The sequence below is a fragment of the Nicotiana tomentosiformis genome, chromosome 5 (assembly GCF_000390325.3).
Source record: "Nicotiana tomentosiformis chromosome 5, ASM39032v3, whole genome shotgun sequence".
Lineage (NCBI taxonomy): Eukaryota > Viridiplantae > Streptophyta > Magnoliopsida > Solanales > Solanaceae > Nicotiana > Nicotiana tomentosiformis.
Genome location: NC_090816.1, coordinates 38,491,557 through 38,514,141, shown reverse-complemented (window position 1 = coordinate 38,514,141; position 22,585 = coordinate 38,491,557). Strand labels below are relative to the sequence as shown.

Sequence of the window (22,585 nt, the reverse complement as noted above, 5' to 3'; positions counted from 1 at the left end):
ATTGCGAATGCCCAATGTAAGAATTTGAGAACCCTAATTCTTGATGAAATATAACTTACGATTGCCCAATATAAGAATTTGGGAACAACCCTATTTCTTGATGAAATATAACTTACAATTATAAGAATTTGGGAACAACCCTAATTCTTGATGATATATAACTTATGGACGGAAGTTAGCTGAATTTTGGGAAGACTTGTAGGAGATGAAGGTTTTATAGGAATTGCCTTTCTAATTTTATTTATAAAGTTGGAGGGTGAAAATCATTTACACCCTCCAACTTTTTTTTTAATAATCAAACTCTCTGCTTTGAACCATAGACATTTTTCTCCTCTTATCCTATGCAATATCTATTTACCCTTTACATTTTCAATCCTCCGTCTATATAATACCTTTTTATATAATAAAATATTTTTTTTTTTATCACGACCCAAAATCACCACAGGCTGTGATGGCTCCTAACCCCACTTGCTAGGCAAGTCAATCATAAAATATTTCGGATAATAATAAATACAGAGTAAAAGTGTCTGAAAGTCTGATCAATCATAGATAAATACCAAAATAATATAACAAATCCCCGGAACTAATAATATTGAGTCATGAGCTATAATATAGAATAGAAGTCTGCTAATCAATATACTGTCTAAATTAATAACAGTAATGAAAGATAGAAAGATGCACCAAGGACTACGATTATGAAGCAACTCAACATCGAGTCTCAACAGCAACAACAACATCGCTCAACACTTAGTTGGGTCCGACTCTTGGATCTACACGATTAAGTGCAGAATACAGTATACACTAATCTTGTATACATCTGCCGTGTTTTCATATTAGTGAAGATATGCAAAAATCAAACACTGATCAGTTTTTATAATCAGCGTTTACGCCGTCAAGAGAGAAACATGAGAGGACAACCCTAGGGACTGGATCCTTATATAGACGTCGCACGGATAACTCACATGCTATAATCATAAAAACTGCAGGGACAACTCACGTGCTATAACAGCTCGACCTGCACAGACCAATCACATGCTATCATTCCAGTCCATATCACAGAAAGCATATGAAATACAGTTTTGCGAAGCTCCTCATTAGAAAATGGTGCTAATAACAACTGTTATCATCACCTAAACCCTTCTATTCACTCTGCTAATCACCGACGCATAACCTGGAGCTTGGCTCAAATAGATTAGAATAATAATTGAAAATCGAAGCACGAATATCATCTTTCGGAGTTATCCGATGTCCACCTTCATCTTTTAGTGCCTCTATTTGATTTCTCCTCCTACGCTCTGATGCCTGATGCCTGAGTCTGGAGGTAGTTTGATTCTTAAAGCAAAGTTACGGGTGTAAATAATTCTCACCCTATTAAATATGATATTTTGATAGAAATAATTAATTGAAAGAATTTAATACTAGAAAAAGACCAATTTATCAAACTGTATTTTATTTATATTATTAAAAAATAGTTAAAAAGAATTATTACGAAAAAATTAAAATAAGGGAGGTAAACGTAACATCGTAAACCCAGGGAAGTCAATGTGATGGAGTGAAATATAAGTGGATGTCTCCGAAATTATCCCTAATTTTTAGTTTGTTATATAAAGAGAGATATCTTTCTATATTTAAAAATAATTTAACTTTGAACTTTTTATTTTACCCTTCACAACATGATTTTATAGCCATAAAAATGATATGACATGTTTAAAATCATATTTCCCAAAAGTTCTTTATTTTGTTAAACTCGTGCTCAATCAAATCACATAAAATGAAATAGGGGAACTTATTTTTTATTTTTTGGTGCATGGTATCTTTTATTTATTTACTTAGTGACAAAGACAACAATCAAATAAAAAATTTACAATGTCAACTGACGAACTGAAACTCATAGGTCTGATCAGCACTCAGTGATTTAGTCCACATCGAACGAACTCATAATAAAGACTACAGTTCGCGATCAAGTTGTTTGTTTCTATAGCAGTTCATTTGATATGTAAAGTTGTTTAATTGATCCTGATATCCCAGAAAATAAGGCCTCCAACTCAATGTTATAGCCTTTATGCCCTCACTTCACGTAGAAAGTGGCCCATTAGTTATTAAATTGAATACAGAATCATTTATATCATTACTTATAATATATTGATGCAACGTTGGTAAACTTGAACAATCATATATGAAATTGCAATAGGTACTGCAATTTTAATCTCATTTGAAATTAGTGTGTAACTATATGCGACTAAAAATACCAGCCAGCTCACGGTATCTATCGGCATTAATTAGTTTCATAGAATCTCCAAACCAAATATTTTCTCTTCAGATTTGTATATTCAAATTTATACAACTTTCCCAAAAGAAAATACATCTGCCAGAGTTTCATTATGGGGGTCATTTTAACATGAGAAATTTAATTATTAGTATGCGATGATAGTTAAATTTTAGTTGTAATAGAGAAAAGAATAATTAAGTACACAAATAATAAGTAAATAAATAAGCATTATGGATACATGACATAGTGACAGTGCACACTTTCTTAATGAGGCGTTATATATATATATATATATATATATATATATATATATATATATATATATATATATATACACGGGCGATTAGCATACATTAGTTTTGTATTTCATTACAAGCCACTATTATCACTAGTAGCTTCCACGCTCAAGTTTTTGACAATTTGGCAATATGCATTATGTGCAGCCCTATTTAAAGCAATTAATTTTTTGCCACTAAATTTTCCCTTTCCCACAAATTTTCCATCAACAAAAACTTCAATTTCTCCTGTTTCTTCCCATTTATCAACAAGTTCAACTCTCCATCCATTTTTCTGACAAACCTCATAGAATTTTGTAACTGGATGAGTTTCCAGATTTGTTGGAGTGATCAGAGGCTGCAACAAACCTTCTACAACCTGTCCAAATTATAGCTTGTTAATATGGCTTTCTTCTATACACATAGGCATATCTAAAATTTAAAGTTAATAAACAGTGTAGTCACAACATCTACTACTATTTTTGTGACCGTAGATTTGAACTTCGTATATACAGTGTACTAGTGTTAGTGTAAACGAGTGGCGAAATCCATGTGGATTGAAGGCAAATGTGAGAAGTGAAGGGCAACATGCTTCTTTGAAGTGAATGGACAATTTACCAGAAATTCAAAAATACCAAACATATATGAATTCAGTATTATAATAATTGAATAGCAATTAAGATAACTAGTTCAAGTATCTTAATATAAAATAATGTTGACTCCTCAAAGTTGAGATTCGAAGAATTGATGGTTTCTCGTTCATATCACTTCACACATGGTTTCTCGTTCATATCACTTCACACATCATTATTTGAAACGCATAATTCATTAAAAAGTGTATGATTTCCTTATGGTGTATGACTTTAGGCAATAAGCAGTAACCCCTTGCTTCACATCACTTTATAGCATTAAGCGATGACTTTAATAACACCTGAATATGTGTGTACATGTGTTTGAGCAAATGGGGCCAAGCCTTGCATTATCCAAATAATATCGTGAAAGATGCCCAAGGGGAATATTTCTGCCTTGCAGATGAAGAAAGGAGTCAAGAGCCAGGAGCCCACATTTTTGGATTCTGTTGGGAAAATAAATATATCCCGCACAGGAATAATATTCACGATAAATAATAATAACACAAGAGAGTAACAATAATACCAAATCTTTTAACGGGGTAAAATACAATACCCGAGCGGAGTAATATTACAACTTAGTAGTGTCAAGAGACTACTACAACTTCGAAAGAAATAACACTCTTTATTTTAAAATACATCACTACAATAATATTGTCACTCACTATTTATCTCACAAACAACAATCTGTGGATTACTCTCACTGCTTTACTTCCTGCTTAGCTTTTCTTTGTTTTTGGTGTATTAAACATAGAGCGAAGCATCTCTATTTATAGGCAAATTTGCCATCAAACCAACCAATCATATTGGCTCATTCAACAATTTGCAAGCCGACCAACTTGGCTTCAGTCGCCCACCTGCTTTCTACCACTTTTTCCATCGTTTTCTTTATTTCATTTATGGGTCCCACAAATCTCCCCCTTAATTTTGAATTTTCTTGGTCATTCCAAGTCTTGATCTCAACCTCTGAAAATCTTCGAACTTGAGAGGCTTTGTAAAGATATCCGCAACTTGATCATGAGACTTCACATATTTGAGCTCGAATTCCTTCTTGGCAATGCATTCTCTAATGAAGTGATACCTTGTGTCTATATACTTGCTTCGATCATGATACACCAGATTCTTCGCGAGTGCCTTACGGATTTGTTGTCAATACAAATCTTTGTAGCTTCAATGCCAAATAGCATGACATGTACAAGATGTTGCTACTATATATTCAGCTTCACAAATCGAGAGAGTAACAATGGATTATTTTTTTGAAATCCAAGAAATAACAGAATCACCCAAGAAAAATATAAAATCAGTTGTGCCTTTTCTATCATTAATATCTCCCGCATAATCACTATCACAAAATCCCATAAGGTTGAAATCACTTGAAGAAGAATAAAATAGCCCAAAGCCAATCGTACCTTTTAGGTAACGAAGAATTCTTCTAGTGACTTTTAAATGGGTGGAGGTAGGAGCTTCCGTGAAGCGGCTTACTACTCCAACTGCAAAGAGTATATCTAGTCTGGTACAAGTCAAGTACCTCAAACTTTCTACAAGACTTTTGAAAAATGTGGGATTAACATCTTTTCCTTCATCAAACTTGGATAATTTTGTCCCACTCTCCATCGGTGTGTTCACGGGGTTGCAATCGAGCATGTTGAACTTCTTCAAGATCTCCTTCGTATAACTTTCTTGAGAGATGAAAATTCCATCCTCCATCTACTACACTTCTAGGCTCATGTAGTATAACACGAGCCCTACGTCTGTCATCTCGAACTCACGGGACATATCTTTCTTAAAAGATTCAAATAAAATTGGGTTATTACCTGTGAAAATAAGATCATCAACGTAAAGACAAACAAATAAGATATCTCCATTAGTATGAACTTTAAGGTAAAAAGCATATTCATGGAGACAACGAGTAAACGCATTGTCTTGAAAATACTTGTCGATGCAACTATTCCGTGCTCGTAGGGCTTGCTTCAATCCATATAAAGCTTTCTTCAACCGTAACACTTTATCTTTATGGTTTTTGTCCACGAAGCCCAATAGTTGTTCAACATAGACTTCTTCTTCAAGATAGCCATTCAAGAAGGCTGACTTGATGTCAAGTTGATGGATCTTCCATTTCATTTGTGCTGACAAAGAGATCAACAAATGAATTATCTCCATGCTGGCAACAGGTGCATAGACTTCTTCATAGTCAATGCCTTGCCTTTGCTTGTAGCCTTTAGCCACATCTCCATCAGCATTCTTCTTTGTCTTGTATACCTATTTTACTCTAATTGTGCGATATCCCTTGGGAAGAGTTATTAACTCCCAAATGTTGTTCTTCTCTATTGACTCGATCTCCCCCTCCATGGCTTGTCTCCACCTTTTGTCTGTAACAGCTTCATCAAAGTTTATTGGTTCACTATCAGTAAAGTGACAATATAAAAAATCAAAATTAGTAACTTCTTCCATGCCATCATAGAGCTCTTGAATGCTCATTGTCCTTTGCGGTTGCTCATTTGAATTTTGTTGAGAAGAAGGAGATGCAACATTGGTTGGAGAAGGAGGCAGAGTTGTATCCTGCACAAGTTCAACGGTTTCTGGTTCTTCTTCGTCGCCAAAGTATGGAAGAAAATCATATGATGTTTCTTCCTGAGCTTCCCAATTCCATGCCAATCTTCATCAAATTCAACATCGCGACTTACCACTACCTTGCCACTGCTTGGGTTGTATAACTTATAGCCTTTTGAACTCGTATTATAGCCAACAAACACATGCTTGACACTTCGATTGTCAAGCTTCACTCTCCCTTGATGTGACACATGAGCATAGGTTATGCTCCCAAAGATTCTCAAGTGTTTGACACTTGGCTTTCTTCCACTCCATGCTTCTTGAGGGGTTTGATCTCTAACATTCCTTGTTGGAGACCTGTTGTTCAAATAAACTGCACAAGATACAGTTTCTGCCCAAAATTTCTTGGGCATACTTTTAGCTTTTAACATACGTCTAGCCATATTAAGAATCGTTAGATTCTTTCTCTCTGCAACTCCATTTTGTTGGGGTGAATAAGGTACCGTTAGATGGCGATGAATTCCGTGAGACTAACAAAACTCATTAAATTCTTTTGAAGTGAATTCGCCGCCTCTATCGTACCTTAAAGCTTTTATTTCATAGCCATTTTCTTTTTCTACAAGTACTTTAAAATTTTTAAAAGCAGCAAAAGCTTCAGATTTTTGGTTCAAGAAATAAACCCAAGTCTTTCTACTAAAGTCATCAATGAAGAGTAGAAAGTATTTACTTTTACTAAAGGAAGGTGAATTGATTGGCCCACACACATCAGTATGAACAAGCTAGAGCGGTTTGGTTGATCTTGATATGGACTCCTTTGGAAAACTCCTCCTTGCATATTTTCCAAGAAGACAAGCTTCACACAATTGATTGGGATGGTTGATTGATAGTGTCCCATGCATATTCTTTTCTCCCATTGATTTGAGCGCTTCAAAATTCAAGTGCCCAAATCGCATGTGCCAACACCATGATTCATCTTGCACATTGGACTTCAAACACTTTGCATCAATTATTTTAAGATTCAGAGAAAATAATCTATTCTTTGCCATATGCACTTTAGCAATTAGAATTCTACCTGAATCTCTAAGCCAAAGATGTATATTTTTCATGTGGATGTCATATTTCTTTTCAAGAAGTTGGCCCAAACTAAAAATATTACTTTTTAATTTTGGCACATAATAAACATCTTGAATTAGCTTGTAACTACCATCTTTACAGGAGATCATAATCGTACATATCCCTTCGATTTGAATCTTTGAGGCATCTCCAAAGGACACATCACCGCTCACCGTGTTATTTATCTCCACAAATTTTTCTTTGCATCTACACGTATGATTGCTTGCTCCATTGTTCAAATACCACGAGCTGCAATCATCCTTGTCTTCTTCTTTGAGTGCCATCAACAACGTTGACTCGTATTCTTCTTTCTTGTCGTCAACAAGGTTAACTTTTTCTTCAACATTGCTACGACATTCCCAAGAGTAATGGCCAAAATTATGACAATTATAACACTCAATTTTTGATTTGTCATACCTTTGTCCATTATTTTCTAGGTAGTAGCCACGTCATCTTCCTCCTTTATGTCCATGATTACGACCTCTGAATATCTGGTGGATTTTAACTTCATTGTTGAAGTTGTTACCGTTACTTCTTCCTCTTCCATGACTGCCACGGCCTCGTCCTCGTCCATTCACTCGATAGCTCTTTTTACCTCCATAATCCTTGAAGGATGCCTGAGTTTTAAGAAGTTGCTCCAATGGCACTTCTTGTCTACTTTTGATCTTTTCTTCGTGGGCCTGTAAAGAACCCTCCAATTACTCTACCATCATAGAGTATAAATCTTTAGACTCCTTAATAGCACACACCACAAAATCAAATTTAGGTGTTAAAGTGCGAAGGATCTTTTTTACAATACGGACATCTTCTATGTCCTTCCCGTATCTTCTTAGTTGATTTACAACAGCCTTCACTTTTGAATAATAATCAGCCCTTAGAGTTTGAAGTTTTACCTTCCTCACCTTGTCAACTCCTTGAAGAGAATTTTGTAAAATCCCCCAAGCTTTCTTTGAGGTAGTATCATCTGCCACCTTTTCAAACATGGCATCATCCAAACATTGGTGGATGAGCGTGAGGGCTTGTTGATCCTTCTTCCTCGTCTTTAGCAAGACCTCTTTTTCATTTTAAGACAGAGTTTCCTTGTCTATGATTTCCCATACATCTTGAGAGCCAAGAATGGCTTTCATACGTAGACACCATTTCTCATAATTATCTTTTGTGAGACGGGGGTACTGAAAAGACAGCATACCATTATTTTTCATGGCTATGATACCATGTGGTTGGGAAAATAAATATATCCCGCCCAAGAATAATATCCACGATAAATAATAATAACACAAGAGAGTAATAATAATACCAAATCTTTTAACGGGATAAAATATAATACCCGAGCGGAGTAATATTACCACTATAATATTACAACTTAGTAGTGTCAAGAGACTACTACAACTTCGAAGGAAATAACACTCTTTATTTTAAAATACCCCACTTCAATAATTTTATCACTCACTATTTATCTTACAAACAACAATCTGTGGATTACTTTCACTGCTTTGCTTTTTGCTTAGCTTTTCTTTGTTTTTGGTGTATTAAACATAGAGGGAAGCCTCTCTATTTATAGGCAAATTTGCCAACAAACCAACCAATCATATTGGCTTATGCAAATTGTTCAGCCGCCCAACTTGGCTTCAGCCGCCCACCTGCTTTCTGCCACTTTTTCCATCGTTTTCTTTATTTCATTTATGGGTCCACAGATTCCCTTTGTGTTTAGGATATCGAGAAGTCTTCTAGTCCTATCCGTATGACCGTGAAGAAGCTCTTGTGGAATATGAAGATGTGATGCCGCAGGAACTTCCAAAGCGCTAGTCGCCGAGAAGGACTGTAGATCACGAGATTGAATGGGTGTCGGGTGCGAAGCCACCTGCCGTGTGCCATATAGAATGTCACATCCCCAGCTCACGGAGCTTTAGAGACAGTTGACGGAAATGCTTGATTCAGAAATTATTGTGCCATCAAATTCTCCATATGATTCGCCAATTTTGTTCCGTAAGAAACATGATGGTACCCTAAGGCTCTGTGTTGATTGTCGGGTCCTGAATAAGATTACGATGAAGAATAAGTACCATATCCTACTGATGGAAGACCTGTTCGATAGACTGGGGAGTGCAATTGTGTTTACCAAGATTGATCTGAAGATAGAACATTGGCAAGTGAGGATTGTTGAGGGTGATGAACATAAAATGACATGCGTGACACGGTATGGGTCGTTTGACTTCTTGGTCATGCCATTTGGCTTGATGAGTGCTCCCCTATATTTTGCACCATAATGAATCAAGTCTTTCGGGAATATATAGACGAGTTTGTGGTGGTCTACCTGAATGCTATTATAGTACATAGAAGGACATTGCCGGAGCACCTTGATTATTTGCGGATGGTCCTAGCTCAACTAACGGAGCATGAATTGTATTTGAAGCTTTTTAACTACTCATTTGCCTAAAACGCAAAACTAGATTAATTTTCTTAGTCATGTCATTAAGAAGGGGCAGATCAAGATGGACCAGTAGAAGGTCCAGGCTATCATGGACTAGCCGTTATCTAAGGATATCCATGCCCTGAGGGTGTTCCTTGGCCTATGCAACTTCTATCACCGGTTCGTGAGGAACTACTCCCTCATTGTTGCGCTGCTGAAAAAGCTCTTAAAGAAGGCCACATCTTGGGATTGGTATCCCAAGCGGCAATAGGCCTTTGATGCTTTGAAAATGGCTACGTTTAGCAGTCTGGTACTGACCCTTCCTAATTTAACCAGTCCTTTAAGCGGAGTTTTGCTGCACAATGGCCATCCCGTTGCTTACGAAAGTCAAAAGCTGAAGGATGTTGAGCGGTGCTATGTCACAAACGAGAAAGTGTTGCTGGCTGTCATCCATTATCTATGCATTTAGAGGCACTACTTGTTGGGTACCCCATTCATTGTGAAGAAGGACAACACAACTATCAGTCAGTTTATGACCCAACCAAAGTTTAACGGTCGACAGGCTAGATGGCAGGAACGTCTCACCGATTATAAATTTAATTTGGAGTACAAAAGTGAAAAAACCAACCAAGTTGCTGATGTATTAAGTGGGAGAGTAGACTTAGCATCGGTGTGCCTACTCATCACCCTCAAGGAAGCGAAGTGGCCACTATTATAAAGGATCAGATATGCGAGCTACTTAGCAAAGACCCTACTGCCTAGTATTTGATCAGCCTTGCGGATCATGGCAAGACTCGACAGTTCTACATGGATGATGAGTTTCTTAGAGCAAAAGGGAACCACCTCTATGTTCTTAGAGAGGTGATCTATGGAGAATCATTCTGAAGAAGTGTCACGATACTTTTTGGCGGGCCACCCTAGAGAGGAACTGACTATGATGATGCTGCGTCGTGCTTATTATTGGATGGAAGATGATGTTGCTCAATATATGAGGACTTGATTGGTGTGTTAGAAAGACAAGTCCAATCACTTGACCAAGCGAGCCTTTTGGAGCCCTTGCCTGTCCCAAAGAGGCCTTTGGGAAAGTGTCTCATTAGATTTCAATACCGACTTGCCAAGATGAGAGATCTCACTACTATTCTTGTCGTGGTGGATCGATTTTCTAAATATGATACTTTTATTGTGGCCCCAAAGTATGTATCTTCTGAAGAGATGGCTCGATTCTTCTTTACTCATATTGTGAAATATTGGGGGATGCCTAGAGATATTATTAGTGATCGTGATTCTCGCTTTATTAGCAACTTTTAGACCAAGATCTTCAAATATCTCGGCTCCATGTTGAGCCATAGTTCGAGTTTCCATCCCCAATCTAACGACCAGACAGAACATTTTAATGGCATGTTGGAGGAGTACCTTCGACACTTTGTTATTGGCTCGCCGACAAATTGGGTGAAGGTCTTGGATGCTGCTCAATTGTATTTCAATGCCCAAAATAGCTTGAGTACCAACAATAACACTTTTAAAATTGTTACCGGTATCAATCACTCCTCTAATAGCAGATTCCCCAAATGTATCAAAATCTCCTAGAGCTGCCAGCTTCTCGAAGGAATGGAAGCAAAACCTGGAGATATAGGGAAGCTATCTTAAGAAAGCCCATAAGCGGAGAAGAAGTATGCTAATCAGAATTGCCACTTCATGAAAAATCCAAGTTGGGGGACAAAGTGATGGTGAAAATACCAAAGCAATACCTGTTTGTGGGGACTAACAACCCTCGCCTATTGCAAAAATATGTTGGACTTTTGTCCATTGCGAATCGCATTAAGAAGGTGGCATACTGTATTGATATCCCATCTTGATGAAAGATCCACCTTGTTTTCCATATTAGTTTACTGAAACCTTTCAGGAAGACAAGGATGATTCCTCGAGGAGCCAGTTCACTATACCTGCTATCCGAGAAAACAAATCAGCCGAGTAGAGAGTTGTCGAAGCTATACTTGATGATCAGATGATTCATGCCTAACAAAAAGATCACTAGGAATTCCTGATGAAATAGAGAGGATGTGATGCCGAGGAGAACACATGGGAGAGGTTAAAAGACCTCAGCAATCAAGGACATGATCGATGACTATCTTGCAAGGAAAGCGCCGAAGACATCGCCAAATCAGGTGGGGGAGAATGTCATGGACTGCTTTCCAGCCTTGCCCCATGACCCCTTGACTGTGACCCATGACTCCCAGTCAAGACTCCCAGCACCAAGTGTCAGGGATGACCCTGTGGTCTTATCTGCACCAAGCAACAAGTGCGTCGGTGCCTATATTTTTTGACTAGTAGCCCCCACCCATGCCCAGCAGTAGGTAATGCCCACAAGTGCCCGTCAGCAGAGAGTGCCCTCAGTGTTTGCCCGCAGCCAGTGCCCGCGCGCCCATGCCCTTCATGCAGCACATACTGATTGATGTTATTAAAAAGGACGCCGCCCCTATAAGTGCCACACACTGGACCAGATTTCCCTTTGTATAAGTCTAGGTCCTTTTTCATGTAAGTATAGTAGTTTTACTTCTTGTATTTTAATTATAATATTCTAGCTTATTTATTTCTTCTCATGTAAATTAGGTTTTTTATTTTTAAGACATATATAAGGGATGTATAGTCGGTGAAGTTTTCTAGAAATTGGGAGAAAAAACGAAGAATTTCGAATCTAAAAAAAAAAAAAGATCTTTTTTTTCCCCTACAAGCAATCAAATCTATGTACTGGTGTTTCCTCCCCATGGGCACCACGTTAGCTTTCTTGTAATCGTTGTTCTCTGTTAATGTAAGCAAGCTTTCGTTCAATTCTCTTTTCAATTCTAGTTGCAAATTGTGATCTTGGCATTGGCTTTTCCGCACTGCACTAACAGTTTAGTCTAGCACACGGAGGGGGCCTTCGGTTGGCGGAAAGTAATCACACGAAAATTGATTGCTTTACCTTACGTTGCTCTTCCCAGACATCTTAGATAGCGCCGCATAACAGTATGTATGTATGCAAGTAATATAAAGTCGAGTAAGTACGGACATGCATGTACATCGGCTTTCATAATACTACACCACCCCTAGCTATACTGTTAATCCACAAATAAATATGAGAAAACTACCCTCTATAGCCCCTCAAAATTTTAATAGCCCATGTTTTTTCCACTGACATGAAATGGCCCCTCGGCCCAAACTTATTGCATCTAATAGCCCAAAATATCTATTTTGTATATTTTTTGTATAGTGACAGTCTGTTTTGTATATATTTTGTACATTGACAGTCTATTTTATATATATTTTGTATAGTAACAGTCTATTTGGTATATATTTTGTATAGTGACAGTCTATTTTGTATAAATTTTGTATAGTGACATTCTATTTAGTATATTTTTTTGTATAATGACAGTTTATTTTTGTATATGTTTTGTATAGTGACAGTCTATTGTATATAAATTATATAGTGACAGTCTATTTTGTATAATTTTTTTATAGTGATAGTCTATTTTGTGTATATTTTATAATATACCAATATTCAAATCTATTTTCACCGAAACAAATACATAAATATCCATATAAATATATACTAATGGTGGGCCTGAAATTATGATTCCCATCCAAATCAACTAATGACATACATGTGGAAATGAAAATTTATTTGGTGAAAACCAAAGGATTTCCCTAGCAAAGAAAATTAGCCCAGAAAAAAAAAAACTAGGCAATAACAGAGAGCTTGGGTTTTTTATTCAAATGGTGGTTGCCCCTCTCTCTTTAGCTAATGATTTTCCATTTCCACTTTTAAAACAAATTCAACAGCCCTTGAATTCTTGAAAATACGTGTTTCTTCCCGTTTGAGGCTTTGGAGATGTTAACACCCTTCTTAGAAGGTGGTTAAATTCTCTACAGTGCTCTTTAGCTGTAAATATTTGGTTGTGTATGATAATACTTTACAGTTTTAACCAAAAAAAAAAAGTGAGCTTAAGACATACATTTTTATGCAGCCACCTAAACATCCATTTACAGTTGGCATATCCTTTCTTTGTAAATTTGCAAGGTCATTTAATCAAATTACCCCAAAAATAAGTATTTTAGTACCGTATTAAAATTTTAAAATATATTATTAAATTATTTTTTATAATGTAAAAGTAATAAATTTACCTAAGAATCACATTGAAATGCACTAAATATTTCTTTGCAATAAAAAAATAACTAAACAAATTTTTGTCATGAAAAATAATTTCGTGACTTTGAAGCATTAAGACAAAGTTGAGCAAAGATGTTTTAGACATTATCTTATTTAATTTCGTTGTAGAAAATTACAAGAAGGTCTAATTCATTCTTTGTTGGATAAATTTATATAATTGAACCGCCTGGCGAAGGTAGGTCTAATTCCGAGAAATGGCGGAGGAGGAGGAAGAGAGAGCAGTACTGGAAAGGGAGCTGGAGCTTCAATTGGAAGAGCAGAAAGCAGTACTTTTGGGCTAGCCACTAGAATTACTTTTGGGCTATAAAATGTGTATTTTAATTTTGGGCTACTGAATGTTATAGGTTTGGCCCGAGTGGCTATAAATGATACTTGCTCAATAAATATAAACATTCAAAGTGAAGCAACAAAGCACCTGCCAAGTTGTATCCATGGAGAAATCGCAATCAATATAAATGGCACCAATGAGTGATTCAACTATATCAGCCAGCACCTTTGGGGGATCAATGAGGCCTGTTGAATGCAAAGGATACTCTAAAGTTGCATCTCTGAATTCTTCCACCTATAGAAATAGTAAACTTGTAAGCAAACTTATATCAACCAGTGGTGGATGTACAGGTTCAGCAGCAATATGTTTACTACTTTTTTGCATATATATATATATATATATATATATATATATATATATATATATATATATATATATAGAGAAAGCGTAAAACAGTAGGGAGTGCAATGGTACAAATGAAAGAGACAAAGTCAGAATTTGAAGTTTATAGTTATTGTTACCAAATTCGCAGTTCGTTTATCTAATGAGTTCGTAATTAAATATTTATACATATTTAATTAAGTTTTTAATATAAATATAAGATTTAAGCAAAAACTACTGGATTTCTAACCCACAACTAATATTTCTAGCTCCGCCCCTGCGGATGACACTACTCTAGACCGACTGACATACATATGTCGTGATAGTACTTACTCCCTCCGTTTCAATTTATGTGAACCCATTTGACTGGACATGGAATTTAAGAAAAGAGAGAAAACTTTTGAATTTGTGGTGTAAAATGAGGCAAATATATTTTGTGTGACTATAAATCATTGCATAAAGGTAAATTGTTTCCAAATAAGGAAAGTGGTCATTCTTTTTGGCACGGACTAAAAAGGAAATGGTTCACATAAATTGAAACGGAGGGAGTATTATTTTAGTGAGTAGCGGATGATATCAAAGAACACGGACTTTTACAATTCAGGCATAAAGATACACTACAGATGGCAGTTATTATGTTTTTCACCAGTCATAAAGTCATCCAGAAAGTTTTTCATCTACAGCAGATCAAGATTATAAAGCACGTATTCAGTTTACTGAAAAATTGAAAATGGATGGAAACAAAATGCATGTGCTATTGGAATTAAAAACGTTTGAGGTCATTAAAATTTAATCCAACCAGCTATACTGAAACATTGGGCAAGTTTTAAATTCATTCGTGCCTACCTAGTTTTTTCTATCAGTTCTGACAAATACTTTATCTTTATGATTCTTGAAACTTTGAGATAATACATATTTTCCTCATGGACTTGTCCGGTTTCTCTAGAACGACATTAAAGTTTAGACCGCGTCAAGAAGTAGAATATAAAAGATTTCCACCATTTTCGGCCTATGGACCAAAAAAACCAAGATTTTTGTTACTTATGGCATTTAGTATTAAATACTTCATGGAAACTAATACCAAAAAGAAACCCTTGGAATCGAAATGTCTATCGCGAAGTTTATCAACCCAAAATCAATTTATAAGATTAACACTAAATATCACGTTAAATAGGTAACTCATTAGTGAAAAATGTCACTGAACAATGTACAGCTATAATATTCTTTTTGCTCTTTACTTCCTTACCCAATCTTCTCCTCTCCACCATAAAAAAGAGTTATTACCTTTTTATCAGTTACAAATAATAAATGCAATTCAAAACATTTTTTTTAATATAACAAATACTAGTAGACGCAACCTAAAATTTTCAATTTTCATTCATACTTTTTTCTCTTTTTTTACTCAATATTTTGAAACAACAAATAAAAAGACCAAACCAGATCAAAGATTTTCATTACTAAGTAATAGGTCTCAATAAGTAATAGATTGAGACTTCGAGTCATGGTGGAGGTTAAGTGGAAACACTAGATGATGGGGTGGGGTGTGATGAATAGAAAATGTTATTCTCTCCGTCTCAATTTGTATGGAGTTGTTAGGATTTTGAGAGTCAAAATAATTCTATTATTTAATTTTTAAATATATAAATTTTATTTTTTAAAACTTAAACATCCTATGTTTAAATACATGATCAATAGTAAGAAGTTCAAATCTCGGAAAACAAAAAGTATCACAAAATACTTTTTTCTTCTTCTTCTTATTTTTCAAAATTTTGAAACAACAAATAAAAAGAATAAAGCATGGACTCACGGACATAAAACAAAATAACAGCACTTACTTGTCCCTTAAGTAGAGGTTTCTTGTGGCGTAAATATTTATGAAAGTCGTATTTGACGGCTACCCTAGCGAGTTTTTCTGTATCAACGTTGGCGGCTCGCAGCCGTGTCAACTTTCCCGGAGGCAGATCAGGGTGAAGAAAGTAATGCTCTTTTGCTATTAGCAGATTTAGCACAGAGTCGCCCACGTATTCAAGCCTTTCGTATGAATCACAGCAGTTTTGTTGGAAAGAAGAATGCGTAAAAGCTTGATATAGCAAATTAGAATTCTTGAATTTGTACCCTATGATCTCTTCTACTTCTTCCACATATCTCTCCCATGACTGAAGGAGATGAGCAGTTTCGTCCTCTTGGAATAATGAAGTTAGAGAGACTTGTTCTAATTTCTCTTCCATGGCTTTTTTCACAAAGAGGGAAGGTTTTCAGGAGATGGTTTATATATTTAAGGTGAGAATGGCCTAGAAGTCGGCACGATGAAATAGATATTAACTATTGTTCAGAGCAAGGAATTTTCTTTTTATAAGAAAACGTTTGATGACAAAATAGCTAATACAGCTTAGAAGAAGATGTTGATGGCGTGTAGAATGACGCCCTAGGTTTTCTATTTTAAGAAAAAACAATGTGATTCCAGCGATGATGTGGTCATAGGGTAACAATTTCCCGCACCCGTCATCGTTTCCAATTTTGATGAACTTATTTCATTTTTCGTTCGTTTAAAAAAGAATGACTCCCTTCTAAATTTGAAAACAATTTAGCTTAAACTTCCAATTTTGCCCTTAATGAGAAGCTTTAATAACCACATAAATATTATGGACCCCTTTCTGCAAATTTCAAAAGTCTTTATTTTTTCTCAATCAAACAAGTTCACATAAATTGGAACGGATAGAGTATTATTTTATTATGGTCAAGTCAAACATTAAGGTTACTCCATCCGATCCACTTTAATTGATTTTTTGGTTATTTTCACACATATTAAGGAATTCAACTTTTAGCATTAATTAACAAAGAAATTGACCATATTAACCTTAATTTGTTTATTGAAAATATAACAAATACTCCTAGGCTCTTTACTTCAAGTGCAACTTTGAAAAAAAGAAGTTAACTCCTTGATATCTAAAAAAATTAAATATTATGGACCACAAAAAAGGATCAAAAAATCAATTAAAGTGGACCGAATGGACTATAATTTAACAATTTAGAGAGGGACCTATTACATAGTTGAAGACAATTTACTTTCTACGGAAATATAGATAATTACGTATAGACTATTTATAATTGTTATTGACAAAGCAATAAATCGTCTGTATTTGTAGCTTTGCGGAACCACCTTATGGGAAGCGGTGTTACGTGACACCGCTTCATCGGAAAGTTTTACTATATGGGTATATACAGATATAAGTGATAAGTGGAGATTTTGACTACTTATTAGCACCTTTTTTGCTTTCGTTTTAGTCCAAAAGTGCTTAATTGTGTTCCCGAAAACTGATAATTATGCTTAATTGCAGGATTATTGAAAGATGAGCTCCAAAGATGAAATCCACTTCAAGAAGGAGTAATCTGAACTTAAGGATAAAAACAGCACAAAAGCTCAAAGTGCTGTCCGCAGAATACCATCTGCCGCCGCAGGTCATGAAGCAATTCCATGAGAAAAGGTTGCAAGATACAGACCGCATATGAAATTGTGCGGCCGTAGAAATTGGGTAAAAGCCAAAGTTCAGAGAACATGCATCTCAAGTTCAACAAGAGTGTGGACCGCACAATTATTGTGTGGCTGCAAAAGAGCATGATGCGGCCGCAACCACATTTGTGCGGACCGCAGAAGAGCATGGTGCGGCCGTAGACATATTTGTGCTGTCTGCAGAAAGAAAGAAGTGCGGCCTCAATTCAGAATTGTGCGGCCGTAGGTTTCCAATCCTGTCAGGCTGAAGCAAAGTGCGGACCGCACATGGAATTGTGCGGCTGCATAACCTCCGAAACGGCATTTTTGTCCGAAAATTTCAACACTGTATAAATAGAAGAGTTTCACTTTTTAGGTCAAGTTTTGACATCAGCTGCTACAGTAGACGGTTTCTTGTACTTTTTTTAGTAGTTTTTGCTATTTTGAGCTTTTTGAATATTGATTTCATTATTTTAATTATCAATATAGGTTTAATTATCATTTCTTCTTATATTTATTCTATCTTAAGCATTAAGCATGAGTAGTTAGATTTTTACTAGGGTTGTGACCCAACCCTAGAGTGTAATCTTAATGGGTGTTTAATTTATTGCTTGTTTATAGTTGGGTGTTTATTATTTAGCCTTGTTCTTGCTTTTAATTGTAGAACTAATGGTTATAAACATTAGTTCATGCCTATTTGACTTGGTCTCTACTTGAGAAAGAGAGACTTAGTCTAGAAAAACTTGGCTAACAAGAAATTGGGTAAATCGAGAGATTGATAGTCCCAATTAATGGGTTGAACCTAGAGATAGTAAAACCCGACTTGAACCTTGTCTCAACTGTTTTGTTCAATACCTATTTGGACTTGAGAAAGCCAAATTGGGCAAAATCACTCTCTGACCGAGAGGTATTGAGTGGGTACTCGAGTGTTGATAGCTATAATACACCCCGACCAATAAAATAAACTTTAAAGTTTACAACCCTTTAGGCAAACACCTAGGTGAAGGTCATAGCCCTAGGCCTTTTATATTATTTGAAAAACAACAACAAAAATAATTTCCTAGTTTCAATTCTTAGTTTGTAATTTTAGCTTAAATTAATCTAGAAATAACCCAAGTTTGTGGAAGTGCAATTTGAGATATTTCAAGCTCATACACTATAATATATACCCCTAAGTCCCATTCATTGCTCCCTGTAAAAAATCGACCCTGGCTCCTTGTTGGGTATTACTATTGCATCGACCATTTCATAACCTTAAATAGAGGTGTGACTTGGACGAGACCAATAAGCAAAATGAATAGTTCGTATAAAAATGTATAAGTGACACCTCTTAAGCGAACAGCTCAGTAGTCTTCTGGTTAACCGTTACAATTCTCTATTCAAGGTCGGGAGTTCGAATCCAAATAGCAGGTATAAACTTTTTATCATTTTTAAAACTTTACTTACTATACTCTAATGATGTATTAGTGAGGCTTTGTAAGGCCCCGTAAATTTTCGGCAAGTAATTTAAGGTTCTGTGGCGCCTATGTAGGCTAATGTATTGTATTTTCAGACTTTTTGGGTTGAACAGTTCATTGGGGAGTTGAATCATTTCGACCTCGCGTCGCCCAGCTCATAGCGCGCTAGACCATGCTATATCCCTCGCGAAGCCTGGTCTGTAGTACGCTAGACCGTGCTATATCCCTCGCGAAGCCTGGCCGGAGTGTGCCTAGCCTGGTCTGAAGCCCGGTCCGTATTTCGGAGGATCTATTCTTTTATCTTTATAACCTGACCCTATCTCGATAAATAGACATAAGGGACCATTCTTTAAGGGAATATCTGATATTTTTAGAGAGAGAAAGTGCCCTAGAGTTAGAAGAGAAATCCCTAAGCTAATTATTCATCAAAATCTTGCTCAAGCCTTGAAATTCAACAAAAAAGCTCACAAGGTCTTCATATAAGAGGTAAGGTTCCATACCATAGTTTTCAATTTTGAATTTGGGTAGAAGATGATTTATTAGGAGCATGATTCTTGGGTGTGAGAGTATTATTTATACATGCATGTACCAATAAGGTTTGTGGGAAGATTGTTGAGCTCAAATGGGTAAAGATTGGGTTGTGGGATGAAGGAATACACCCTAGAAGAACCTTGCAATTATGATGCATACCTAGTGTTTGATAAAATGCTCAGATGAGCTGAAACCATGAATATCTTCCTAATTTGTGTTCAATTTTTTTATGTTTCTAAATAGATCGAAGTCGCTAGGATTTTCAGAATATTGTAGTAATCTAAAGCAAGCTCAAGAGAGGTACGTTGGCTAAACTACTCTCTTAGAATTGAATTCCATGATGTTCCCGTAAGTTTCAAATATGGTTGGCTCAAGTTCCTTATTCCCATGTTCTGAGTTGTTCCCAATAAATTCGATTGTCCTGAGTAAACAAAGTGTCGAGAATTATGTATTTAAAATGTGTTCCGAATATTCCTATCACATTATGTTATCCTTCGGGAATGTGTCCAAGAATGATATGTATATTAAAATATTATGGCTTTGAGTCGTGTTTCAAATAAAAGTTATGATATCAAATTGTGGGAGAAAAACTCGATGTGATTAAGACTCTTAATTGCTCATAAGTATACCTAAAGTCTTGATTTGAAATACCTTGTTGTTGATAATCTATAAAGATGCTGGAAAGTGAAAGAAGTGGGTTGAAGATGTAATGTATGGCCACCGTGCCGATAATGAAAGTTATACTTATGGCTAATAGTGCCAATTAAATGAAAGGATGTGAGAAAGGTTATGAAATTAGCCTTGGTTCAACTGTTCCAAATGGACCTCGAAAATAGATTTGCCTAAAATCTTATGTCCTCAAGTCGTGCCCCAATGTGGCTGTTTTAACTAATACTATGCTTTGTAAGTATTTCCAATGTGTTTTAAGCTTTTACATATTCATGAGTTGAAATTGTGTATTGCCCTTTTGGGGAAAAGTATTTCAAGAATAAATGATGTGTTACTCGTTTTTGATTTTAACTTGTGCTTCGATTGCCAATCATTTTACTCCATTTCTTGAAAAGAAATCCATTGTGTTTGAAGTCTTCATTACTAATGAACCTAAAGTTGTGATTTCCGGAATATTCTATTTGTTGATATTTTTTATGATGATTCATGAAAAGAAAGAAATAAAAGTGTGGAATATGAAATACGGTCATTGTGCCATGAATGAAGAATTATATGTATGGCCAAGAGAGCCAATGAAATAATGATGTTGTAAGTGGTTGAAAGTATGAATGAGGCTATATACGGTATGAAATGTTATGAGGTAAATGCATTTGTATTGATGTTTCCTTTGTATGCAAATCAAAAATATTTTTGGGAGTATCGTTAGTCACCGAGGAAGGGTAGGTAATAACCTAATCCCGAAACTACACGTGCCGGTATAGAAGTGATTGAGGGGTAAATCCCCGTATTGATATGATAAAATTATTCCCCTTAATTGGGATGAGATTGATGTGATGATATTATTCTCCTTATTTGGGATGAGATGATTGCTAGAAAAGGGTAATGTCGATCCACACGGCATTGTGGTAAGACGGCCTAGCCACACACATGGTGGTGATTGTGCTTGAGATTTTAATTGAGATAATGATTGAAATTTGTGATAGTAATTGTGATTGTGGTTGATATCTTCGGGTGAGATGTCCTAGACGATCGGGCCATGATCGGACTCCGTATAAAATATACGGTGGTATATCTATATCAGTACTAAAGATCTCCCAACCAAAAATAATATTATCTTCGTATTTTGGAAATTATTGTGTTTTAATTTGGCATTTGGATATCATTGATTGTTGATTGTTGTTTCAATGGTTTTCCCTTTCTTACATTGGCATTCTATTTCAAAAGAGGACAGTTATCTTTACATACTAGTACTATTCCATATGTACTAACGTCCATTTTGCCGGGGGCATTGCATCTTCAATGGATGCAGGTGGTTCATCAGCGGGCAGCTTTGGTCCTTGTTAGCAGTTACTCCCTTTTCGGCAGGTTTTGGTGAGCCCTACTCTATTCCGGGCCTGATGTCATTTGATATTGTACATTGTGTTTTAAGGTATAGTCGGGGTCTTGTTACCGGCACTTCCATACTACTCTTTTGTTGTACTTAGAGGCTTCGTAGACAGGTGGTGGGTGGTGTTTAATATTGGGAATTGAACTAGAAGTGTTGGTTTTTGGCAAACATATTTTTGTTTTCATTATATCTATAAACTCGCAATATTTTGGAAATCGTAAATGAATTTCTTTTGAGAAATGGGAAAAGAATGGGGAACATTTCACTCTCCTCATGTATATCTCTTGATATTGATTTTATATTGTTCATGGGTAAGATTGGATAGACGGTATCAAGTAGGTTTGCTCGACTGGATTATCTCGGTTGAGAGTCGGTCGCGCTACCCGAGGTCGGGGCGTGACAGGCTTGAACCACCGACCAATAACAAAAAATAAAAACTCATCGTAGAGGGTTGTAGTAATATTTTGATGTCTTTTTTGCATTATGATGTCATTATAGTAATTTGTTTTTTTTACCTATAAAAAAAATGTGACACCGCTTATAAAAATTTCTACGGACGGCCGTACGCCACTGGTAGCTTGACCATATATGATCAAGTTTGGTTCAAAATTAAAATAAAAGCTAGCTAGAGTTCTTTGCTTCGAGGGAGGAGACCTTCAATAATTTGTTTGTGGATTCGAAAATTCCTACGGTTAGTCAATCTAGTGCAAAACAAATACTCATCTCATTGTAATTAATTATATTAATTATAGGATGTCTTACAATAAATAAATATTCAACATGTCTGACGAGAAAAAATAGAAGTGAAATTCATTTCATCTTTCAATTCTGCTTTAAAATTTAAGCATCTTCTCCAATAATAATTAATATTTTATCCTCTTATCTCATGATTTGGATATGGAAAAGATATAGATAGACATCTCTCTTTAGAAGAAGAATGCTTACTTGC

At 35.9% G+C, this 22,585-nt stretch overlaps 1 protein-coding gene across 1 annotated transcript; it reads right to left on the bottom strand.

Annotated features, from left to right (window-relative positions):
- Window positions 1-2,479: 2,479 nt before the first annotated feature.
- Window positions 2,480-16,467, bottom strand: LOC104093975 (ribonuclease 3-like protein 3). Its single transcript, XM_070174825.1, has 3 exons — window positions 15,938-16,467; window positions 13,869-14,015; window positions 2,480-2,923 (listed from the first exon to the last, which is right to left on the bottom strand). The coding sequence occupies exons 1-3, from the start codon at window positions 16,328-16,330 to the stop codon at window positions 2,639-2,641; spliced, it is 825 nt and encodes a 274-aa protein (XP_070030926.1). The 5' UTR covers window positions 16,331-16,467; the 3' UTR covers window positions 2,480-2,638.
- Between the last annotated feature and the right edge of the window lie 6,118 nt (window positions 16,468-22,585).